The following is a 27234-nucleotide window of genomic DNA, read 5'->3' as shown; positions in this document are numbered from 1 at the left end:
GAGGAGTCAGATGAGGTGGCTCGGGCATCTGATCAGGATGCCTCCTGGACGCCTCCCTGGTGAGGTGTTCCGGGCACGTCCAACCGGGAAGAGGCCCCGGGGAAGACCCAGGACACGCTGGAGGGACTATGTCTCTCGACTGGCCTGGGAACGCCTTGGGATTCTCCCGGAAGAGCTAGAAGAAGTGGCCGGGGAGAGGAAAGTCTGGGCATCTCTGCTCAAGCTGCTGCCCCCGCGACCCGACCTCGGATAAGCGGGAGACAATGGATGGATGGACAATGGATGATCCGTGTCTTGCAATTACATAAATATTGTTAAATAGCTTATATGTAATCTTATGCCATTTTATAGGATGATCAGCTGTGCGTGTGTTGGTCTTCTTCGTAACTTTCATGCCCTCCACCAGGAGTGGTTTCCTCTTGAAAGACAAAAATCACAGTAAACTGTTTGTAATATGTGGTTGGTTCTGTTTCGATCTACTTCTGCATTTATGTGAGAACTTACACAAGCGAATAAAAAAAAAAAAAAAAAAGTATCCTCACCTCGAAATAAACATTACCAGAAAAATGCCATTAAATATATTTCCAGATCCCTTTTGTTGTCACAAATGTGTTATAAACAAGGAAGGCATGTTTATTCCTTTATTAACACTCAAAGGGGACATATTTGGTAAGTTTTCATTATTTTCCGGTGGTCCTTCATGCCCCCATGCATATATTGTAAAGTGCCAGTGCAGGAAAGATTCTTTTTTTAAATTTATCAAAAAAAATGTTTAACTTCAGAATACAATTTCATGTAGCAATTGCATATTAGCCATGCTTGTGAAGAAATAACGGACTTGAAAAATACCAAATATTTCCTTTAAACAGCAAGATAAAAATAATGAATTTATCCCTATCATACACGTGTGTAACTGAGCTTCCGTGGATTTGCTTAGACGTTGCTCGTTAATAAAATAAAGACAAGAGGCAGGTAGGTCTGGAGAGTATTTTGACTTTATTCAAAGTTAGTCCAAAGACAACACCATCTCTGAATCTCCTTTATGCACGTTTACTCTTGGCTATGGTAACCTCAGAAGACAAAATACTTTTAGTACCAAGTCATATGAAGATAACCCATTCCAGAAATGGGCAATGCAGGCAGGTCCATTACACACATACTGTACATGGCTTGCTTCTTCCAGTAATCATTTAGCATAGCCAGTTTCTAATTTCTGTTGCAACACAAGAAAACAGGGAAACTGTGAAATGACAGCTTGCTTATCTAATGGAAATTCACTTAAAAGAATGAATTGGCTGGGATGAAAATCTGCAGCCTAAGGAGGAATAACTTGAAAACCCCAATCTAGGCAGTGTGAACATTAATACTGTCTAAATTTATGTGAAAAATGCAATTAAACCAGCAGATATAGTATTAGTGAAATCCACATTAAACTGTGTGCAATACACTGACTACATTGTGCATTAATGCAGTTTAGTATGGTGTTTCGCATCACGATTTGCAGAATCACAATGAGTAGGCCTGAACAAGTTTGAGTCAAACAAGCTTTCAGAAAACCATCTTTGTGAACTCGGACCATGTGAAAATGCTGCACTTGTTAAACCATCAAAATACATAAATCTTAGCTTTTCTTGTTTTACTGTAAATATCCTCTCACACCTGTTGAGTTCTGAACTCCTGGAAGGCATGGAGATGGGCATGGAATAAGTGCTTGGCAAGATCCAATATGTTGCCTCCTTTGGCAAGGCAAGCCTTGTAACACCATTAGCAAACAGATGCTGTAATATCTTCAGGTTCATCTTTTTCATTTGCCTTATAAACATAGCACTGCCATATTTCACTTCGACTGCCCCTTTTATTAACAAGTTGTGAATGACTTATCAACCATTTCCAAGGCTCAGCTAGCATCATTTTGTTTTCTGCTAGTCACATGTATACAGCGGCACGTGCATATAATCATTATGCCAACTCCATGCCGTCCATGACTATAACATAGTCCTTACATTTCAATAAAAGCTGTGTAAAGTCATTTCGGTAACATTTCCATGTAGTAACATTAAGATTTTTTTCATAAGCCTAGTATAGTACCCTTCTAAAAATGCGTTTGGTACTTTTTTTAGTACCGTTCTACCATTCAACACTAATATAGCATTACATTTTTTAGGTCCCCTAGGTTTGCACAGGATAACAATGAATTCCCAATAATTCAGCTATTAACAAATTTAATTTTTTTTTCTTTCCCATTCAGTAAAAACTACGCACTGCCTTAACATTTCCAAATTGTTTTTCTGGCACATCAGGAGATGCGTTTCTGTAGCTATATTTTCAGCATATATACTGGTTATTCTCAATGAACTGGAGTGAAAAAGTATGCTCAAAAGTGCACAGCCACCTTTGAAAGCATGCATTATACAAATAATGCATCAATACTGTACACTGTGTCATACATACAGTGCTTAGCAGAAGACAGAGCAAAAAAAGGAAAAAAAAAAAGTTATAAAATTTAAAAAAAAAAAAAAAAAAAAAAAAAGACAACAGCGCAAAACAAAAACAATCACTTCCTAAAAGCAGCATCTCTGTTTATATGTGCTAAACAAATGTCTGCTACTTCTTAGAGTATGAAAACAGTTAAGATGATCCAAAATGTTGAACTCAAAAGTAAACTCATGTGAACATTGAAGTCAAGCTTAGTTTTTAGTCTTGGAAAACACTACTGTAACTTGATACCATTACACTACAACTAATATGTCAACTCAAGGCTACAATCAGCCTGCGTATTTACTGTTTACTACACAGACATTTAAAAGGGCTAATATATGCCTTTTAAATTGCACTAATTATAGAAAAGTATCAAAGTGGGAAGTAATTAAATATGCATTGCATAACTTCTAAGGATTATGCATACTGGGAATGCACTACACAAAATGAACAAAAAATAATTTACAAAGCTCTCAGTGATTGATCTGACAATTACAGTGTAAGACAGGCCCTAAGGCATAGTCTCTTAAACTACAGATCGTGACAGATCCTCCACCCCTGGAATGATGGTTGGTGGCAATCGATTTCCAAAGGGGAACCCACTAGGTTAACTGTCAGAATTGAGCAGCTATGAAATACAGTTGTTACAATCAATGTTTCGTTTAGTAATGTTACAAGTGTGAACATTCTGACAGTTTGTATAATGTTTAGGTTGTTGTTGTCAGTTTGTGAGCATGGCCATATTTGTGACGCTGATGCATTGTTTAGTTGCTAAGGTTAGAATTTCAACAATGTATGGCAGTGATTCGGAAACAGCAATGTGCTTTGGAATTGTGCACATAATTATGTTTTTGCTGGGGCAATGTTTGATTGGTTACTGCGGTGAAGTTAACTTTGCATATGGTGTGATGGCTGAAGGTTCAATATAACACTATGGCTTATGAACACAATCGTATATGTACAATAATAATGTTGTTTGTTGTCTAAACATCACTAGAAGGTTTCAAGAACAATTCATGAACATTGTGGGGTTTGGGTTAGGGGGCATCCTCATTTCTATGCAAAAAACAACATATGCTTTTACCTGAAAGAAAAAAAAAACCCTTCTGCCATGAAATAAAAAAAGATGATCATTTCACAAGATATGTACTTTGCCTTTTCCTTCACAGATGCTGAATCCTGATCTTTGCTTTCAGCTTCTGCTCTAGCTTAATCCAGTTGAAGAGAAGAAAAGCAGACTTATAACATCTGTTTTTACCTTTCTCCACATGCTATAAGCAATAATTAAAGTAAATCAGGTTCAGTGCAATCCTTCATTTTAGCTTTATAAAACTGTATTTCTGTTTTTACTTAGAGGTGAGGAAGGGGCATTTTACAGCTTATTAACAGAGTACAATTCCTTAAAAGAACCAAATTCCAAGGGAGTAAATGCCCCCTTCTGGATAGAATGGTAAAAATCTTTATTTAACAGAAATTTGTTATTTTACTTGGATGCTTGTAATAGGAATTCACATCTGGGTAAGTCACTATTCAACTTGAACTGAAATAAATTGCACTCAGCCGTTGTTAATTCTGGATCTCTTTCCTTTATTACGATGAACGTGTCTACATTTGTCATTGCTTAAAATATATAAATATGGAATCAACTGCTCCACTGTAATATGTAATTTGTAAAACTCATTAAATAAAAATCACTATAGAGCAAAGTTTGTGGAGCTGTGTGTTGGCAAGCTTTGTACAAATGGATAATAGAATACCTGTTCAATCTTTGTGTACTGCTGAAAGCACAGTTTACAATCAACACAATAATTTGAATAATTTTGTCATATCTGCCAAAGTATATACTTTTACATATTACTAAAATGTCACTGACCTGCTACCGAAAAATTGTTTAAAGGAGGCAACCCATGGTCCGACGTCTCTGGTTTTTCTTTGTAGCCAATGAAGGAGCCGTCACTCTTTAAAAGAAAATAGCGTGGTCTCCACGTTTTAATATACTCTCCTAAAATAAGCAAATAAAAACATAAGTGAGTAAAATTCCAGTTCTTGACAATAATAAAATTGGATTTATAGACATTTTTGCAAATGTATAAAAAAAAATTAAATAAACTGAAATATCACATTGACACAAGTATTCAGGCCTTTTGCTAGAACACCTGAAATCTGGCTTAGATGAGTCCCTTTTTATTGATTATTGTTGAGATGTTTCTACACTTTGTTTGGAGTCTACCAGTGGTAAATTCATGTTGTAAATTTAATTAACTGGATATGATTAGGAAAGGTACACACCTATTTATATAAGGTCCCACAGTCAACAACTCATTCAATTTACTCAACAATGAATTATGTTTCACCGGGCAGAACACAATAACAAACCACTGCTGTATACAGTTAGGTCCATAAATATTTGGACAGAGACAACTTTTTTCTAATTTTGGTTCTGTACATTACCACAATGAATTTTGAATGAAACAACTCAGATGCAGTTGAAGTGCAGACTTTCAGCTTTAATTCAGTGGGGTGAACAAAACGATTGCATAAAAATGTGAGGCAACTAAAGCATTTTTTAACACAATCCCTTATGCTGCATTTCTGAGTTTGCTACTGTTGTAAAGGTTTTTTTTTGCACATATTTTGTTTGCTGATACTAAGAAATCTAACAGTAAATCACTCTAAACAAAGATAAAAGCAAAACATGGCTCTGACACAGCCACAACATGCAAGCTGACATGGAAGACCCTGGCACCATCTTAGATCATTTCCTTTATGGTACTTGTAAAAGTTAGCTTTTTTTTTTTTTCAGTTTTATTCTCTCAGTCACTTTCGCACTCTCCCTTCCCCACCTCCTGATCTGACCCTAACTAACAGCGTCAATATAAAATTTACACCCCATCTGACACTGTTAGTTTTCCAATAATATTGCATTAGTGCGACAATGTTTTCCGATTGGTACTATTCAGGTCATAAAATTATTTCTTCAAAATGTCACATATACTTGTCTCTTTCTTTTTTTCCCCCCGGTGCTGCGTTGACATCATGGAGCAGAAGGTGTGAGCTCATTCAGTGCGTTGCTGTGTGCTACAACATGCTTGACCTGGGAGCGATCAACACACATGTACTGTACAAGGCATACATGGGTACACTGAGAAAAGAAGAGTGTTCTTGGCTCACCTTGCAGAGGAACTTCGTTGTCGCTTTGTACAAGAAATGGTGATGGAAAAAGAAAAAGAAGATGCAACATCGACAAGCTTCTGTTCAAAGACTGCCGCTTTGCCCAGGAAAGCAAACTCAGTCAGTCAGTGTCAGGTGCCCCTTCAATGTAATAGGAACCACAGCACAGAGAGAAGTGTGTGCATTGCAGCAGGTACACATGTAGTAAACATAGGAAGGACGGTCCTCGGGTGTGTGGAAACTGTAAACATTTGATGATTGTATATAGTGCAGAACTGACCTCTCTGTACTGTTCTTCATTCTGCATGTCCTGGAGTACAAAGGAAACACCACCATGCACCAACATGTGGAGACTGGGCAAGATCAGGGAAAAAAAAACACGTGGTCACCGATTACAACTGCAAGAAGGTATGCGAAGGAATATGAATAATGTTGCATCCGTGCCACAATGTTTTCCGAAATGTACTATACTGGTCATAAAATGAGTTATTCCAAATATCATATATACCTATGTCTCTGTTTTTTTGTCAGTGCAGCTTGTGACATCATGGACCATAAGGTGCATACTAATTCAGAGTGAGCAAGAACACTCAATAAAACTGAATAAAAAAAAATTCAAGTGACAATGAGATACCAAAAGGCAGATTCACCAGCGTTTGTGTGTCAGCATTTATCCCTCCAGATCAGAGAATTTCCAGTTCTATTGCCTCAAAACACCACTCACATCTACAGTTATTCCCAGTTTCAAATAAAAACTAACAGCATCAGATCTGGGGCAGGTGTTGTATCGTGATCGTGACTGAGTGAATAAAAATTTTAAAAAATGATAACTTTTACAAGTACTAAAAATGTATAACTGCCGTTACAGACACAAATCAAATGTACGTTTTTATTGAATAATATTAACAATAAGAGCAGCTCACTACTCAAAAAACGGTAAATTTGCAAGGCAATCAGTATCGAACCGGCAGCCTCGATTGCAAGTCTGCAGTTCTTACCACTGCACCACAGAAGCTGTCCTTTTTATTAAAGTGTTTGTTTGGTATTTGGACTTAAGGCTTCACACATTATACAGTTCATGTCTACATTTTGTCATTTATTACTAAAACACATGAAAAACTTTGTTTTAACAATGTTTTTACATAGATTGTTGTAGAAATGGAACATACATGAAATGCATGTGTTCCAAATAATGATATATTATTTACCCTATACAACTCTAGGTACCTGTCTCCCAGATAATCAAGGCTTGAGCTGGGAGAACTTCTTCCCCTTTCTGCGGCAGTGGGGGGATGGAATAGTAGGCTGCTTGTCTTGATCGACACATTTACAAGACAAAAGATGCTGACAGAGAGGTGCAAAGGGATTTAAGGTGGGCCGGATTTACGAGTTTTTTCGTAGGCTTTAGTAATTCTAGTGTTAATGTGTGTCCATTTCTGTAAGCTGCTGTTCTTGTTGAGGTGAATTTGCCAATATTAGATTACAGTATATGGTTTCAATAAATTTGCAACTTCCCCCTTAACGTTTTGTTGCCTGCATTGGTCACCTTGATGCTGTTTTTTGTCAGAGGATGCCCATAGGATGAATAAGCACCCTGCCTTTGTAGCAGACCTAATTATTGCATTTTCACTGCAGAAGCACTGTGGAGAATCTCACATACCTGGATCTGTTCAACACAAACAAACTTTGTTTTGAACAAACAAAGGCTTTTATACTGTCATTGAACAATCTTTTTTTTTTAAATATAGTATGAGCTGCAGTCTAAATTGTTTGATTGCATTATATGGAAGTTCATACTGTATCATGTGTCATATCATGCAATTACATCATGCATAGATGGTATCCCCTTACAGCACGTGTGACGTAGTGCATTTACATGCACAAAGAAAACTGGGATACAGTGAGTAACCCGATTAAGACATAAACCTGGTTTCTTAATATCCTCTGTTTACATGTCCAAGTGCACTTATGGAGTTCTCCTTTGACAAAATGCTCCAATGTCACTGTGTGCGCACACACACACAAAACAATTATCAGTCATTGTGAATCCAAATACAAGCCTGTGCTGGTTTTCTTGAGCTTTATAAATCTATTTCATCCTTCATGTGGTCTGAAGTAAACATCATCCATCCTCTTTCTATATCACCAACCCGAGTCCCCAAACATTTGATGGATGGACACTGGCTACTACATTACCCAAATATTATCTATAGCAAATACAGTAACTGTATTAAAACTAAACATAATATCCTTCCTAAGCTTCTCTTTTTATTTCAAAACATTCCAATATACATCAGTAAATAATTTTTTAAGCAATTAGACTCAATGATAACCTCATTTATTTGGAACGTAAAACATCCACGTATCCAAAGAGCGACCATACAAAGACCTAAGGCAGAAGGTGGCATGGCTCTACCTAACTTTCAGTTTTATTACTGGGCAGCAAACATACAAGCTATAAAAACCTGGACATGGACACAAGTAGATGAACATACACAGGCTAGGTCCACAATAGAAAGAAAATCCTGCAGTACTTCTTTATATTCCCTGCTTTGTGCCCCTATATAAATGCAATTTATCACCAATATACTAAAAACCCAGTTGTGCTTCATTCAATCACAATATGGAACCAACGTAGGAAGCATTTTAGGATAGAGACTCTTATCTGTGGCACCTCTGCACGAGAACCACCTTTTTCAACCCTCGCAAACACATGCAGTTTTTAATATCTGGAAAACATTTGGGATTAAATCACTTAAGAGATCTTTACATAGACAACGTCTTTGCATCCTATGAACAATTACATTCCAAATTTAACTTTCCAGCTACACATTTCTTTCACGGCCTTCAAATTAGAAACTTTGTTAACCAGAACCTGCCCGATTTTCCTCATCTCCCACCTTCCTCTATGCTAGAAAAAAAAATATTGCTCAGTTTCGAGGACTCAGACAGCATTTCTATAATATATAAAACCATTTTACAGTCCCTCCCTTTCAAAGATCGAAGAGGACAATGGGAAAAGAATCTCTCACTCAACATCTCACAAAAGGAGTGGAAGGTAGCAATGCAGAGAACTCACTCAAGCTCTATATGCGCAAAGCAAAATATAAACACATACATACATAGATAAGTATGTATATACAGGGTGAGTCAAAATTATGTTAACACTAATGATACTGCTATGTATATACTTGTATACAATTTTTGTGGACAATTTATGTGCCATATATGGTCCATGTGTTGAACATGATGGCGAACAGATTGAGATATTCCTGTAAATCATCTTGCACATATGAAATATGTTTTGTGAATAAACTATTTCTATCTATCTATTTCCATCATGCAAATGTTAACATAATTTTGACTCACCCTGTATTACACATACACACAAGACACTACAATATTATAATTCTTTTGGTCAGTGAGGTGACCTCTGAAACCCTGAAACACTTGTTAATAGCTCGGTAATAAGGAAATCACTGCTGCCACGTTAAAGAGTGGAAAACCCATTACAAAGATGTAGTCAAAAGAGACTGAATGGCACAGATCTGAAACAGGTACTGGACTATGCTGAACGCATATAGTTGGAAAGATTTCACCAACTCTCTCTCTCTCTCTTTTTTTTTTTTTTTACTTCATATGTTTCTGTATCAAATTCCTATCCATGGTTCTCATTTATTATAAGTACCTTCTTTTAACTCTATGTTTGTAGGAGTGCAAGAACTATCAGTGGGCACAGTTTCAATGTACAAATATAAGGTCTTTCACCTCCAAAGTTCATCCCTTTTTGCAAGTAAGCCTCAAATTCAAAGCAGCTCTCGTGTTAAAGTGTACGCCCAACCTTTTGCTGTATATTTTAATAAACCTTAGTGTAGTTCATAGAACTTTTCTATAATTTAACCATTTAGGTATAGCTGTTTTGTTGTTTTTTTTGTAGCTGTAAAGGTGTTTTATACCCCAAGGTCCCTTGATAATTATTTTAAACATGCGTTATGAATCAATTTACCCTGAACTTGTTCGTTATATTGATTCAGGCAATGGCATACACCACTGGCATTATTTTAAAGGGTAAATAAACTTTTGTTTTTTTAAATGGTTTATTGCAAAAGAAAGACTTATTGTTATTGTGTTGCCCACAATCTACGTAATCCCTGTCCACTAAACCCACTTCCCTGTTAGCTTAGAAACACTGTGTTCATGTTTTCACCCATTACTTAATTCTTTATACATAACATTTTCTGCTTGGTAAAGTACTTTGAGGGTTCACAGTAAAAATACTATATAAACAAACAAAACAATATATACAGCATACTAAGAGTAAGTTGTTGTGAGGCAGAAAGTACCAAACCATTTGCTTCAAGCAACAATCCATGATGACACCAATGATTTATCAAAAATAAATAAATATAAAGAAAGAAAAAAAGATTAATCTTATTAACCATTGAGATTACCTCTTTTATGAAGCCATCCCTCCTTGACCAATGTCACTTCGTTCATACTGTGTCCGTGGTGTCTGAATGCTTGCTAAATGCAATCAGTCGCACGTCACCTGCTGCGCTCCCTTTTCGCAAGATTTGGAAAGGAAGGAATCTTTACGTCGCGTCTTCAGGAAATCTAGAACCAAAAGAAATCAGAAAGCATTTTCAGTGTGAGCTTGCTAGTGCTATACATTTCAATCACCCACTGCATTAGGAAATCCTGCTTTCAGTGTCCGAAAGCATGTTATATTAAACAAATAAAAAAATTACAGCAAAGATCATCAACTTACTCCTCAGACTTGACCATCCACCTCCAATGACATTTTTATACCCCTTTCCTAAAATTTTACTGATAAGAATTGGAGTGAAACAGTAGTTCCCAATTAAATGACAGAAGGCTCTGTACATTATATTTCAGGACCAGATACACTATTAAATCGTTTAAATTGCCAGTGCTCATTTTCTAATGCCTTCCAGGATGAAATAGCAATCATCATTTACAAAAACTGCCTTTTAATAATATTTTAAAATTCCCTGTAAAACAAATGCACGTACTGTTTACCTAGTGGAACTTTTGATTTTTCTGATAAGTGCTCAGTAACTGCCAAGAATACACCCAGGCTGCCACTTCTCAACTGCAATTCACTTCTGAAGAGAAGTGCAGATAATTAAAATCTGAGCCAAAAGTATGGCCTCAGAAGTCATAGTGGATTATCCTGTAACAGGTGATGTGAATTTGCCAAATAGGGGGCTGTGGCAGTCAATTACTATCTCTGACTCTTCCAAATAAGCATATTCTCTTTTAAGACTGCCAGACTGATTGACTCCTGACCAGATTCCTCCTTTGACCACAGAACTGGACACCAGTGCATTGAGAAGAGACTCTGAAAACTAGGGTGACTCAAACCAAAGAAACGTAATCATCTCCTGTGTTGTGTGTGTTCTGGTAAGGGGCCAGCAACAAACATATTTCAAGTACACTCATGATTATGACAGACATAGATAAACTTCACAAAAATACAGACACAACAAAATGCTGACAAAATACAAACCTAATGAAAGCACCCAAATTAAATATATTTGTTTTATTAACAAAAGTGCCCTGATCATTCTTCTTTTGACGAGGCAGAAGTGAATCTAATTTGGTACATTCTAATACTTCTTTCCTTCCTTCACTCTGACAAACAGAACAGGATCAACAGCACTTACATCGGTTCATTCAGGGAGTCTATATCCACAGATCATAAAGCTCCTCAATGGTCGTTCCAAAAGTGGACAATTTTACATTTAGGCATTGGGTTGCATTTATTTTATTTAGTTGGTACTGCATTATCTTTGTTGGAGACAAGCAAGTAATAATTTAATCGTACTGTGTATAGAAGGCAGTGGATTTTACCTTGAATATAATACTTGTGTTTTCTCTTTTCATGCATGCGGGGCTCGAGTGATATAGCATCATTAATATTTTTCTCAGCGCCGCCAGCCTCTCAGAGGTTTTGGAGCCTCTAACTGAAATCCTAATTTCACAGACTTCTTTACTTAAACAATGACCCTTGTGTATGCATAGCTTTTTTAGGACTTTCAGTTTACAAATTTTCAGACCAGTGTAAGATCTAAATACTTTTAAGATGTTCATCATCATTACATAACAATACAGTTCAAGACAGCTGCATACAGCTTCTTGCCTCCTGCACTTCACAAATTGCCAATTGTAAACTTTCATAATAAAATGGCTAGATCACAATGTTCAAGAAGAACCTGGGCAGTCCAGTAACCATTATTCATTTTCACAGTTGTTACATTACTGCTACTATATTTATCACTATTATTATTTGTCTGGTGCATATATCCTATACAATTGGTTACATATCTTTTGGGTTTTTTTTTTTCTTCCCGTTGGAGCAGAGGCAGGTGAAATAACTTGCTCATGGTCACACAACATTAGTAGTGGGATATAAACCCACAACCCCTGGTCTGAAGTCCAAAGACTTAGCCTCTATAACACTCGGTCTACTACAGGCACATTAATTTGCCTCACAAACCTCTCCAGCACCTCATTGTGCGTTATCTGTTTTTGCACAATAATTATACCTACATAAGGTGTGTTTTAGGTTTCACAATCAATGTTGCAATAAATGTTAACAGTTTCATACTGCTGCTGTGTTGCTTTTGTCATTCATTTTATGGGGAATATAGGTTGCTGTGACACATCAGCAGAACTGATGCAACCACATACACCATAAGAATGCCTTGTACATACATGTAATTGTCCAAGAAGAAAAAAAAAATCAAATTCTAATCTTATTAAAGCGTTATAAATGAACATACCCTGACTTTAAGCAAAAGTCCCGCTTCCTAAGCTGTGTGCTAAGAGTGCCGTTCTATAAGTAGAACAGACCTAAACCCAAAAAGTAGTGCAGTACTTACAAACAATCCCATATCACAATAGTAAAACAAAACTAATATAGACAGATACTGTAGACAGACAAATAATCTTTATTTGTCCCTCATTAAATAAACAGAAAAAACAAACAAACAAAGACACACACACAATAGTGTTTGCGCAGACATTAAGGACTAAAAAGAAAAAAACAGCTGCAGTGAGGCATTATGCAAGCGTACTGCCAGTGGTAAAAAGGAGCCCCAGTAGCGTTTCTTGACACATTATTCAGTACATCAGAGAGAGAATTTATAGCTTTATTCATAATGGCACACAGATTTTTCCCCCCATTCTTTCCAATGGTAATCCACCAGAAGTTCAAGAGTGTCTCCTATAACTAAGCCTGTCCTTTTAATTAACTTGTTGATTCGATGGGCCTCTCTTGAAGTGTTGTAAGTTACCAGCTTAGCACACCACAGCGCCAAAAAAAAAAAAAAAATCACAATGGCCCTCACAGAGATATAAAAGATGTGAAGGATGTCATTACCCACATTAAACAAATGCAGTCTCCTAAAAATAAAAGAGCCTGCTCTGCCTTTTTTTTATAATTCCATGAATAAATTAAATATGCTAACACTGAAGCTAATCAACCTATACGGTATAGGCAGTCTTTGTGTAGCAACACTGGAGTGGTTGGCACTGTGAAGGAACCGACTCAATCAGAACTGGCACTGGGCCAGCATGACACAGAACACGGGGGCAGGAGCGTATACTGTAAATATAATGTTTGACGGTTTGCTCATCCTACCAGATCTCTGACACATTAGAATACTAATAATAGACAGAAGTGATTTTGCCTTACATAGGCTTCAGATCTCTGCTCCTGATCTACAGTAGGTACATATTTATCAGTTAAACTTCAAGAGCAATTAAAAACCTCAAAGCAGTACTAATAAACAAATAAGAGAATTAGAGCACATAATAATTCAACTTCTTGATAAGTAAGTTTTAAATAACAACTTAACAAGTAGGTAAGAAAGAAAAACAACTAGCTGAAGTTCTGTTTGGCAGTGTAGCCAGAAATGTTCAAGAACACTGCTGAAGAAACCCGATAGATTGACTTTAAACAGTTTATGGTAAATTTAAATGAGTTATGTTCTGGACAAATACAGGACAACAGCTAAACATTGAAATAATTATGTAAACTACTCATAAAAATTTTTTAATACAATTACCATATGGGTTTCCAAATAAAAGAGAAGAAGTCGTTACTTCATCTGAAGGAAAATTCTACTTTAAAAGAAACACTAAAATTGTTGTTCCTTATGCATTTTTCAGGATTCTGTTGAGGCTAATATTAACTAGATAGCTGCAAACAGTGAGCCATATTGTTTGAAACAATTTGAACAATTAGTAGTAGATTGATATACCAGCCACAGTTGGTTTATGGATCCAGGCCCTGCAATAATGAACTGAATCATGCAACTGGGAGAATGATTTGTTAATGCAAATTAACAAAAGTATATTTTTTAAAAAAAAATCATGTTTCAACAATTCAACAAATTAGTGTTTAATACTTAATTCCCGGAAACCAGAACAGATTATTTTGTTTTAAAACACACAATTAGAAGTTAAGAATTTAAACTTTTTTTTTTATTTGAGCCTTTTCTACTGCAAAAAAAGCTAATTTTATAATAGTATTTTAAAAGACAAAATCAACTAAAAGATGTTGGTGAGCGAAGTCAAAAGCAAAAAAAAAAAAAAAGAATTATTTGCACAAAAACAAATTCTATATGGAAAAGTGCAAAAACTAACCTACGTAGACATTCGGCATTTTCATGCATCATGAAATGAAAAAGTCTCCTTCATTGTCAGCAGTAACAAACATAGTGAACATAGTACTTTTTTTTAAAAAAAAAATTACATTATTTGCCAATTGCTTAGTGAATACTACTTCAATATAAACAAATTTTGTTAAATGGAAAGGGTGTCATATTTGGCTGAATAAGCTCAAAAAATCCCAAATATTGGATTTAGATATTTGAATCAAGTTGATGTTTTCATTAATGTAATCGAGTCACCTTAGAGAGATTTTACACATTGGGGCCTTCATACAAGTGCTGACCACGAGTGCAACAGGAGAAAGGCAGCCATCTCACCACAAGTGCCTCTGCCAGAACTGTATATGGGGGGAATAAAATATGCAACAGGAACTGGACACATGAGAGCATTGGGAGAAAGGCCAGGTCCTCCAGAAATGTATGCCAGCTCATAACTTATGCTCAGAGTTTGTCACTTACAAGTGAGTGCTCCAAATGCAATGTTACCTTCACCCAGTTCCACACATCAGCCTGTACTCTAGCATGCCTTCTCCAAAAATATTTAAGACTTAATTTCCCAGCAGACATTGCCAATAGCCTGGCTCATAGGAAACACCCCAAGAGTTTTCTGAAGGCTAAAAGAAACATACAACCTCTGTACATTTCATAAAACGGACAATTTTTCCAGATATATCTCTCCATTTCTCAAATTATTTTTTGTATTACAGGTTTGTGGAAAGCCAGAAAAATCCAAGCAACAATGAAAGCAGGAAAAGAATCAGTCCTAGACAGAAAGTCCATTTTCTGCTTTAAAAAAAAAAAAAACACACACACACACACAAATGAAGATGGAATTTGCACCAACAAGCTTCTGCTTTGAAGTGCCACAAAAATCACACCTTGCTAACAATCAGTGAAGTAAAATATTTCTTTTGTGAAGCAAAACAATGTTGTACTTCTCATATGGTAATGTATCCCGTTTAGACCTGACATTTACATAGGCTATACGTAGCACCCCCTAATTTTCAAAATTAATGACCTAAATATTTTTAAGCAAAATTGAATGTCTAAGTTTGAACATCACATGCTTATGTAGTATAATACAAAATAGTACTGATACAAAACAAAGTACTGAACTATGCTGAGATACAACTTATAACAAAAGCTTTTCACATAGTATAATATAAATCACATGAACAAGCTATCGATCCATATTTTAAAACAGGTTATTCCAGCGCAGGGTCCTAGGGAGTCACAATCTATGCAAATCAGCAGTAAGCACACACCAGAAAATAACCACAGATGTGTGTTCCCCGTAAAACACTTTCACCAAGTTAGTTTAGAGACACTGATGAACCTAGTTGCACTTTGTATCTTTAAATTATTTGATAAAGTCAAACTCAGTACAGTAAACGTATGTGAAATAAACAAGCAATACACCAAAGTGTTTACAGCTGTAAAACCAAACCATAGTCCAAGCAATTCAGTTTAGAATTTAACACAGTGATTTATGCCATATGGATTTACATAAAGTATAATCTAGAAAACTACTACCAATATTACATACAGTACTAGCAAAGTTTACACTCGGATGACCCTATTTCATCCCTGTCTCAGCCTGCCCCTCTTCTCACTAATTTCTAACCAACATAGGAAATACAAACACATAGGGGCTGTAATACATTTTAATTCAAACTGTGTGCTCTGGTACATACAGTACTCCAAATGATATCAGCATCAAGGTTCTATCTATAAGTGAACAGTACATACAATGTAAATTGATATAGCTGGGGTCCTGTACACTTAATAGAAAATACAGACTTGCAAATGTAATTGTGTGCAGGTAACTTCAAGAACATTTATAAACACATTTTCATTTAATCATTCAGCTCTGTGTGCATTAGCTTGTTCTTTAACTCGCAATTGATGCAAAACAATTCAGCAAGACAAAAATGAGTTTTGACCTTCACATAATGTTCCTGCACTGTTCTGCAAGCTAAGGCCATACTTGATGTCAGAAAAATATTAAAATATAAAACTCCAATTATACTGGGCTAAGGACAAAGTGATCAGCATTCAGCCCTGAGAAACTTCAAGAACATGTGCATGTCCTTTTTTTATTATTTTCTTTTCCTACTCACAGTTGTTTGCAGTAGTGTTTTTCCAACATTTGAAATTCAAAGATTCATCCTGGTATCTCAATTAACAAAGACTCAAGCTTGCCACATTTGGTGTGCAGCTAACCAGAAAGATACACTGGTAATTAAAAATTTTGGATTAAGAACAATGCTTGCATTAAACTTAAACTTAATAGCTGGACTGCAGCATTTCATTAAGGCATTACAAAAATTTTCAGTGTCATTACAGTCATCCCTCGCTATATCGCGCTTCGACTTTCGCGGCTTCATTATTGCGGATTTTATATGTAAGCATATTTAAATATATATCGCAGATTTTTTGCTGGTTCGCGGATTTCTGAGGACAATGGGTCTTTTAATTTCTGGTACATGCTTCCTCAGTTGGTTTGCCCAGTTGATTTCATACAAGGGACGCTATTGGCAGATGGCTGAGAAGCTACCCAACCAGAGCGTGTATTACGTATTAAATAAAACTCCTCAAATATATTGTGAGCATGGGGGCTGTTCGCACCCCTAGAGGATACGGCTGCTCCTCAAAAAACGCTGAAAGATTACTTTCACATTGCTGCCATCCTTGCTGGGCTTACATGTGGCTGCTTTGTTAAATGATATGCTTCCTGCACGGTGCTTCGCATACTTAAAAGATCAAACAGCACGTATTGATTTTTGATTGTTTGTTTTTCTCTGTCTCTCTCTCTCTCTCACATTCTCTGCTCCTGACGGAGGGGGTGTGAGCAGGGGGGCTGTACGCACCCCTAGAGGATACAGACGCTCATCTAAAAATGCTGAAAGATTATCTTCACATTGCACCTTTCGGCTTTATCAAGCGACATGCTTCCCGCATGGTGCTTTGCGTATTTCAAAGCTTGAACGGCACATATTGATTTTTGATTGTTTGTTTTTCTCGGTCTCTCTCTCTCTTGCTCTGACATTCTCTGCTCCTGACGGAGGGGGTGTGAGCAGAGGGTCTGTTCGCACACTGGCCTAGAGGATAAGGACGCTCCTCTAGAAAATGCTGAAAGACTACCTTCACATTACTCTCTTCCTTGCAGCTGCTTTATACGCCGGTGCTTCGCATACTTAAAAGCCAAACAGCCCTATTGATTTTTGATTGTTTGCTTTTTTCTCTCTCTCTCTGACATTCTCTGCTCCTGACTCGTACTCCTTTGAAGAGGAAGAAATGTTTACATTCTTTTAATTGTGAGACGGAACTGTCATCTCTGTCTTGTCATGGAGCACAGTTTAAACTTTTGAAAAAGAGACAAATATTTGTTTGCAGTGTTTGAATAAAGTTCTTGTCTCTCTACAACCTCCTGTGTTTCTGTGCAAATCTGTGACCCAAGCATGACAATATAAAAATAACCATATAAACATATGGTTTCTACTTCGCAGATTTTCACCTTTCGCGGGGGGGTTCTGGAACGCAACCCCTGCGATCAAGGAGGGATTACTGTACATATACGTAATTTGGACACTACACCTCAGCAATCTGCTCTGTTGGGCCCTTAAGCAAGGTCCTTAACCTGCAATTGCTGAGCGCTTTGAGTAGTGAGAAAAGCGCTATATAAATGCAAAGAATTATTATTATAATTATAATAAAAAGCAGAATAAATGTTAAAACGGACAATATGAATATGTTCTAACCTTTTCAATAATGTCCAGAATTCAGGAAAATAAAAACACTGAAACATTCCATTGTTTTCTGACTAACCTTTTTTCCTGCTCCTAGTTCACCTTTACATGGGAATCAAGCTTAATCAAGCTATCTCAGTACCACTGCATGCACAGATACAGTTGTGTTTTGCCATGTGACCAATGCTGTAGCATTACTGACAACTGTACATGGCAAAAACGGTTTACATACAGTAGCATGCAAAAGTTTGGGCCCCCTTGCTTAAAATGTATGTTACTTTGAATAGTTAAGTGAGAAGAAGAGGAACTGATCACCAAAAAGAAAAAAAGTTAAAGATGACACACTTCTTTTTAGCATTATATGCAAGATTAGTGTATTGTTTTTGCTTTGTTCAGTTGTGTAGTGAAAAAAAAGGAAAGGAGCACCATGCAAAAGTTTGGGCGTCCCAAGACACTTGAGGTCTAAGATAACCTTTACCAAGGTCTCAGACCTTAATTAGCTTGTTATGGCTATAGCTTGTCCACGGTCGTTGTTAGGAAAAACCAGTTGATGTAAATGTCAAAACTGCATCTCAAATCTTGTTCCAACAATCAGCAGCCATAAGCTCCACTGAGCAGCTGCCTTGCACTCTGAAAAATAAAAGAACCGATGCTCACAAAGCAGGAGAAGGCTACAAAATGATAGCAAAGGATTTTCAGGTAGCTGTTTCCTCATCCCGTAAGTTAGTAGGAAATGACAGTTAACAGGAACAGAGGAAATGAAGTTGGGGTCTGGAAGACCAAGAAAATTTTCTGAAAGAACTGCTCATTGGATTGCTAGATAGGCCAATAAAAACCCATGTTTGACTGCAAAAGACCTTCAAGAAGATTTAGCAGAGTCTAGAGTGGTGGTCCACTGTTCTACTATGCAGCAACACCTGAACAAATATCACCATCATGGCAGAGTCAACAAAAACCTTTCTTGCATTCTCACCACAAAATTCAGCATCTGAAGTGTGCAAATTAACATCTAAATAAGCATGATGTATTTTAGAAACAAGTCCTGTGGACTGATGGTCACAATGTTCAAAGATATGTTTGGAAAAACAAAAGGGTGCCAGTTTCCAGAAAAAGAACACATCCCCAAATATTAAGGACCTTGCTCAAGGACCCAAAGGAGTAGAGTCAATTCTGGCGATTCGGGATTCGAGCACAGATTCCTAGTCTCAATACCAGCACATTTTGAAAAGAAGAAAAAAAAAAAGAAGAAGTTAAAGAGGATGGGTCCTACAACTAGATAATGACCCAAAATACACCTCCAAATCTAAAATGGAATACCTCAAGAGGCGCAAGCTGACGGTTTTGTCATGGCCTTCACAGTCCCTCAACCTAAACATCTCTGTGGATAGATCTCAAAAGAACAGTGCATGCAAGACGGCCCAAGAATCTTGCAGAATTAGAAGCCTTTTTCAAGGACGAATGGGCGATAATACCCCAAGTAAGAACTGACAAGACTCTCAGCTGGCACCAAAAAGCATTTACAAGCTTCGATACTTGCTTACTAAGCACTGACCATGTACGGTGCCCAATTTTTTTCCTCAGACCCTTTTCATTTTTTTGGTATTTTGTACCTGTGAATGACAGAAATAAAACCTGTAATCTTGCTTAAAATATTAAAGAAATGTGTCATCTTTAACTTTATGCCTTTTGTGGTGATCGGTTTATCTTATATTCACTTAACTATTCACAGTAACAGACAATTTAAGCAAAGATCCCCAAATGTTTGCATGCCACTATAAGTTTTTAAAAGTATAGTCTGACACTAATAACAATATCCGATCTTAGCTGATCTTCAAAAGAAAATGATCACAGAAATGTCAATGACAAACATATTTCGCACCTGTTTACTTTGAATGAATATTGTAAGAGCTAAGCTGATTTGACTGAAGAATGAGTAATGAATGAAGTACAAGGACAAACCTCATACTCTGCATATATGGCAGTACTCCATAATAAACAGGTAGTGATCAAACTGTCCACATAAATGTAACATTAAAAAAAACAATCTTGATCTGTGTAAAAATAGAAGCAACTTAGAAAAATAATCAAAATTTTAGTTTTATGCGAATGAGAACAGGATAAACAGAAGCACTAAAAGTACTCTGTCAAATAGAACAGCCCATAGTATGATTTACAACAGATCTAAATTCTCTCTTCAATTTTGACAGCTCCCTTGACTTTGCCTGGAGGAAGGTTCAGGTCATTTAAGTACCCCTTATAGCAGGGGTTGAAAGTATTATATAAATTATACACAGTACTGTGCAAAAGTTTTAGGCAGGTGTGAAAAAATGCTGTAAACAAAGAATGGTTTCAGAAATGTAAATAATGATTGTTTGTTGTTATCAATCTACAAAATGCAAAGTGAGCGAACAAAAGAAAAATCTCAATCAAATCAATATTTGGTGTTACTACCTTTTGCCTTCAAACCAGCATCAATTCTTATAGGTACACTTGCACAAAGTCAGGGATTTTGTAGGATTCTAGTCAGGTGTCTGATCAACCAATTCTACCAAACAGGTGCTAATGATCATCAATGTCACATATAGGTTGAAACACAGTCATTAACTGAAACAGAAACAGCTGTGTAAGAGGCTTAAAACTGGGTGAGGAACAGCCAAACTCTGCTACCAAGGTGAGGTTGTGGAAGACAATTTCATGTCATGGCAAGATTGAGCACAGCAACAAGACACAAGGTAGTTCTACTGCATCAGCAAGGTCTCTCCCAGACAAAGATTTCAAAGCAGACTGGGGTTTCAAGATGTGCTGTTCAAGCTCTTTTGAAGAAGCACAAAGAAACGGGCAACGTTGAGGATCGTAGACGCAGTGGTCGGCCAAGGAAACTTAGTGCAGCAGATGAAAGACACATCAAGCTTATTACCCTTTGAAATCGGAAGATGTCCAGCAGTGCCATCAGCTCAGAACTGGCAGAAACCAGTGGGACCCAGGTACACCCATCTACTGTCCGGAGAAGTCTGTCCAGAAGTGGTCTTCATGGAAGAGTTGCAGCCAAAAAGCCATACCTCCGACGTAGAAACAAGGCCAAGCGACTCAAGTATGCACGAAAACATAGGAACTGGGGTGCAGAAAAATGGCAGCGGGTGCTCTGGACTGATGAGTCAAAATTTGAAATATTTGGCTATAGCAGAAGGCAGTTTGTTCGTCAAGGGGCTGGAGAGCGGTACAATATTGAGTGTCTGCAGGCAACAGTGAAGCATGGTGGAGGTTCCTTGAACGTTTAGGGCTGCATTTTTGCAAATGGAGTTGGAGATTTGGTCAGAATTAATGGTGTTCTCAATGTTGAGAAATACAGGCAGATACTTATCCATCATGCAATACCATCAGGGAGGCGTATGATTGCCCCCAAATTTATTCTGCAGCAGGACCACGACCCCAAACATACAGCCAAAGTCATTAAGAACTATCTTCAGCGTAAAGAAGAACAAGAAGTCCTGGAAGTGATGGTATGGCCCCCACAGAGCCCTGATCTCAACATCATCAAGTGTGTCTGGGATTACATAAAGAGATGTGAGGAAGCCTACATCCACAGAAGATCTGTGGTTAGTTCTCCAAGATGTTTGGAACAAACTACCAGCCGAGTTACTTCAAAAACTGTATGCAAGTGTACCTAGAAGAACTGATGCTGTTTTGAAGGCAAAGGGTGGGCACACCAAATATTGATTTGATTTAGATTTCTCTTTTGTTCATTCACTGCATTTTGTTGATTGATGAAAATAAATGATTAACACTTCCATATTTGAAAGCATTCTTTGTTTACAGCATTTTTTCACACCTGCCTAAAACTTTTGTACAGCACTGTGTATAATATATATATATGGTTGAAATAGTTTACTGTCAAATAATGCAAAGAGTACACGACACGTGTTTCACCCTAATTTTGGGCTCATCAGGCGTACACACTCACTGCACCCCCCTCTCGGGGAATTGAACCTCAGACGTCAGCGCCAGAGGCGAAGCCTCTAACGTTGCGCCACGGCGTGTGGTTCATGTTAGCTGACTTGCTGACCAACCACAAGCATTACCTGGTAGGTAACCACTCATACAATCAGACTGTGACACAGACTACGAATGCAATGAATGTAATTACCCCGATCTACATGCTGTCAAATGAATGAACCACATGCCATGGCGCAACGTTAGAGGCTTCGCCTCTGGCGCTGACGTCCGAGGTTCAATTCCCCGAGAGGGGGGTGCAGTGAGTGTGTACGCCTAATGAGCCCAGAATTAGGGCGAAACATGTGTCGCGTACTCTTTGCATTATTTGACAGTAACCTATTTCAACCATTCTATGATCTGCTTCTCGCAACTGAAATGAGGGCACCGTGGCGGATGTTAGCTGACTTGCTGACCAACCACAAGCGTTACCTGGTAGGTAACCACCCATACAATCAGATTGTGACACAGACTACGAATGCAATATATATATATATATATATATATATATATATATAGCACAATTTTAAAATATTGACTTTATTTGTCCATTCTTAAACAAGTATAAAATGTTCACTTATTCCTTTAAAGTAGTCCTGTATAATGTAGTTATCAACTAGAGCTGCAGGTTCACATGTGAGATATGAAAAAGTACACACAGACAGTATTCCTGCTATGAGGCTTCACTGCTGCCTCACCAACCCCACCTTGTTCTCCTCTTCCATGATCGCCACCCATGCCGATTCAAAGTCTCCCCCCACCCTCTCATTCCCCACCTCTAATTCAATCCATGGTAGAACAGAGAGTGACCACCCGACAAAGAGGGATTTTTGCGAAAAACAGCATCTTAACAAGTGTGTGCTATCCCTCTCACTCCCTTCACTGCATGTCTCTCTGCCTATTACATCCAATCCAATAAAAACTACAATATCTTTAGTTTTGGTAAACATTTTTAGTGTACCATTTTTATAAACAGTTGTTGAAATTGTCAGACTAATACAGAAGCCTATACAATGAGGAACAAAGATGAACGTTCACAATTATTAATAATATAATAAATGTACTTAACATTTCACTTTAGTGTTTGGCAACACTAATTAACAGTGGAATGCTTTTGTTTCAGACAGTTATCAATATTCAGGAAATTTCATTATTCCTTACAAAATTCAGGAACAGGGAGAACCTAGAAGCAGAGCTATGCAGCCATAAAGCGTGCAAAGCCCTAATATTGACCTTGAATTACTTTGCTGTTATTTTTTTTTAATGTATGGAGTATGTAACGTGTGAATACTTATTTGGACTTGAATTCATATGTAACTTATAAGTTTTGTAAATTAAAAGTATGGAAATTTTAAGCCATTTTTTAATTCCATATTAAACCACACTACTGTTCATATGTTGCAAAAATTATATTCATTAAAAAAGAATTCTTACATAGAAAAACTAAAAAGACACATACAAAAACTATCAGAAATCTCTTGTTAAAATCCCAAAATGCATTATTAGGGATGGAAGTTGAAGAAATATCACCTTTACTTGTTTGTGCCTAGTAAAGAGTTCAGTACTTAACAATTTAAGAGTAAAATTGTGGTATTTTGAATCATTCAGTTCCAGAAGAGGTAATGCCAAGCAACCCCTGACCTAGAGATATCACACAATACTTGAAACACATACTGTATGTGTCAGTAGTTTGCTGTAGATACACACATTTGCTTTGAATAATATGTTTGCTAAAAATTATGTTGCGTGACTACAGTTAGCAGCATCCGAGATTCAAGGTTAACTCTGCTTCACAGCATTGGCTATATAATGAAAAGAGAGTTTGGAGAATTTGCTTAAAAAAGTTTGGGAATCCTCTGCCTTAAAGTGATGTGCTGTGGAGCACTCCCAAGAATTATTAGCCTTGGTAAATCATTTTAAGGGCAAAGAGATTCTCATGAAGTTTAAACATGCAAAACAAGAGAACCCTACCTGGGTTCTGCCTTTGAGCGGGTATGGGAACACGATGGTCAGCCTACCCACTCACCACAATGGTGCTCAGCCCATACAGAGGACAGAAATGAAATGCAATGCCCATTGAACTTAAAAACACCATTTTTAAATGAAAATGTACTAGGGTGGACATACTGTACCTTTAAAACAGACAGTGTTGTGAGGTATTCTGTTCAATCAGTGGTGCAGGTGACCTCAATGACCAAATGAGAAATGACTAGAGACATCTGAAGCAGTATGAGTTTAAGGTACTGTAAAATATGATATGCTCATTCACCTATACAATCAAAGTGATAATATTAAATAGATTTGTTCCATAATGATCATACGTATTGAAAATTGATAAAAAAAAACAGTAAATCAACCCAAACTCAAAACAACTGCTGCAAAAATAGGCAGACTCATTGCATAGTCCCACTCACATTTATGCATGTGCATAAATCTCACATACACACATAACCATACACTGGGCAAGTTTAAGAATGTTGTGTATATATGTGATTTACTGCATTACTGTAAACCTGCAGTTTCTGTATGTTTACACTAAAATAACAGCAAAATAAGCATAAAACATTTGAAGAAATACTGAAGTAAAACTATCCTTAAATCCTTCAGAGACAACTTTACCGGAGTGAATTTTATTGACGAGAGATACGTGGCTTGTTGACTAACAGATGAGCCCATTAGCCTTTAACTGATGCCTATATGTCTTCATATGTTATCAAAGGGCCTTCTGTACTGTCTTAAACCTACTGATATATGTATGTTTCAGTAAATTACTGCCAAGAGAAATAAAAGACCATGTAGCTGCACACAATAACAGACATTTGACTAAGTGTGTTTGTTCTTCTTCCAAAAAAAGGTCTAGAATGACACATGGGGCCAAATTTGAATCCTAACCAAACTCAGATTTACAGGACCATGTTTTAGGACTTCTTAGCTGCAGGCAGAGTGACATGAAGTACAATATAAAATGTGACCAAGAGGTGGAGAAATAAGTCAGATTGCCTCTCCTTGACTTCCTTTTTCCATGATTTTATAGCATAGGGGGGAAGGAGGGAAACAGGAGATAAAGGAGTGGCATGGCAGGTATATAATTAAGGCGTGGTTGCACCAGGCCTGAATTGAATCACTTACTCGCTCGCTTTTTTTTGTTCCACTCCTAATAAACTGGTTTTGACATACTAAGTTTTTTGTTTTTTTTTTTTGTCATTTTTCCTGTTCACATTTTGTTGAATGCCAGTCACAGTTCATGCTCAAATTTTGTCAGTTTAATATTGGGTTAGGAACACTTCCTGAGAATGAGAATTTGAGATCAGTCACAGAAAAACCGAGAAGTGATTTGTTCTCTTTTCAAGACGACTCGAGAGAATCTAAACATAGCTGGTGAAGTTGTGATGAGACAGATGTAGTGTGCACACATTGGGAGATTTTCAGTTTGCTGAGGATAGTAGGCCACTTAGATGATGACCTTTTACATATTTCTGATTCAATTTTGTGGAATATAATGGTATGTCATATTTCCTTTCTTAACCACAGGGTGCCAACTCTTATAAAGGTATCAGTGCACAATGAATAGGGGACACTGTTGCCAGTGATTCTATCATATTACACCAAAATTAGGATTGTGGTACAAAAACGCATTTTTTAAAAACATTTTTAGAGATGTACTAAAAGTGTTGGGATTCTGTTCTGCAATATAGTACAATTCATTCTCTTTCATTGAAGTTAAAAATATTCCTAGAAGCAAAATGTTTACCTTTTACACTTAATCAGGCAAAGCCTTGACTCAGTCCACTGCACTTTTTGGATTTCATACATCTTGTAAAACCTCACAGTAAGACTGAGAATGTGAGATGAATGGTTATATTTGTATTAGGCCTTCCAATAAATAATTAAGCAATTATTCCACCGGGGCCTGGCCTTGGACCATTACTTTTTCTGATTTATATTAATGACATTGATTCTGGTACAGGTACTTATCTGGACAAATTTGCAAAAGATACTAAAATAGGGAGTGGCATACAATGAGGAGGCAGCTAAAACAATTTGAAAGGCCTAGACAAGCTACAGAACTGGGCGAACACTTGAAAAATGCAGTTAATATAGAAAAGTGCAAAGTACAACATGTAGGCAAAAAAAATGTCAAGTAAAAATATCTACAGGAAGAAACCATCGAGAAGGATTTAGGGTTTTATGTTGACACAACATCTTCATCATCTAAGCAATGTGCAGAAGCAATTAAAAAGGCAAATAAAATGTTAGGTTCTATCATAAAAACTGTTGAGTGTAAGTTGAGTGATGTTATGCTTGGACTATATAATGCACTAGTGAGACCACATCTGGTGTATTGTATGCAGTTGTGGTCACCACACTACAAAAATACATAGCAGCACTTGAAGCTGTGCAGAGAAGAGTGAATGGTCTCCTCTCATTTGACAGATTTCCTATGTTCTATTTAATTTATCACATTGGCTCTTATGGACATGACCTTGAACCTATTTATGACAGGAGTTAACGAAGAATCTATTGAAGCCAGCATATATGACGATCAGTTTCACCAAATGTTTCTTGCTTCTTCTCCTTCTCTTAGTCCAGTTTAGTCTGTGAATTCTAAATTCATTATTTAGCCTTCAAATCAAATTCAGAGCTTGCAGAGTCACACTGGTAAAGGTTTTAATTGCAGCTACTTTCTTAATTAGTAGGCAATTACTTCTAATTGAATCACTTTTTTAAGACTTCCGATTTTCTTGTTCAGCTAAAAATAAATACTCCTCCAAGTGGAAGGAAAAAAAGAAACATTTGGAAAATACAAACTATTAGAACAGTGTAAGAGTGAGTGCTGCTTAGGTCTAATGCAAAGGTCTCAGACTTTACTCCTGCAATGTCTCTAGGTTTTCACTGCAACTGGTTTTATAACTAGAAGTCAATTCTTGTTACTGATACGTTAGTTTATTTATTTATATGGCTTGAAAGAACAAAGTATGTTTGCTTAGCAGCAGCAAGTGGGTAGAATAAAAACCTGCAGCCTTTCAGAAACAGAATTTGAGACCCAAGCTTCAAGCAGTCCAGTTAATGAATGCTGAAGAGGCAGTTTGTAGTTTACTGGAGTACTTGATTGCAATATGACAAAGCTTGCAAACTGTATGTTTCAC

At 37.0% G+C, this 27234-nt stretch overlaps 1 protein-coding gene across 2 annotated transcripts in view; it reads right to left on the bottom strand.

The window, feature by feature from the left end:
- akt2 (v-akt murine thymoma viral oncogene homolog 2) overlaps positions 1-27234 on the bottom strand; it is a 163517-nt gene that overhangs the window by 52267 nt on the left and 84016 nt on the right. For both annotated transcript variants that reach the window (XM_028796075.2, XM_028796082.2), the window contains exons 2-3: positions 10101-10263; positions 4352-4480 (exon numbers count right to left, since the gene is read on the bottom strand). In XM_028796075.2, the coding sequence (XP_028651908.1) occupies positions 4352-4480; positions 10101-10146 (175 nt within the window). In that variant the 5' untranslated portion in view covers positions 10147-10263. The remainder of the gene's footprint in view (positions 1-4351; positions 4481-10100; positions 10264-27234) is intronic.

This window comes from Erpetoichthys calabaricus, chromosome 1 (assembly GCF_900747795.2).
Source record: "Erpetoichthys calabaricus chromosome 1, fErpCal1.3, whole genome shotgun sequence".
NCBI lineage: Eukaryota > Metazoa > Chordata > Cladistia > Polypteriformes > Polypteridae > Erpetoichthys > Erpetoichthys calabaricus.
The sequence above is the reverse complement of the archived record's forward strand: the minus strand, read 5'-3'. Positions and strand labels throughout refer to the sequence as shown.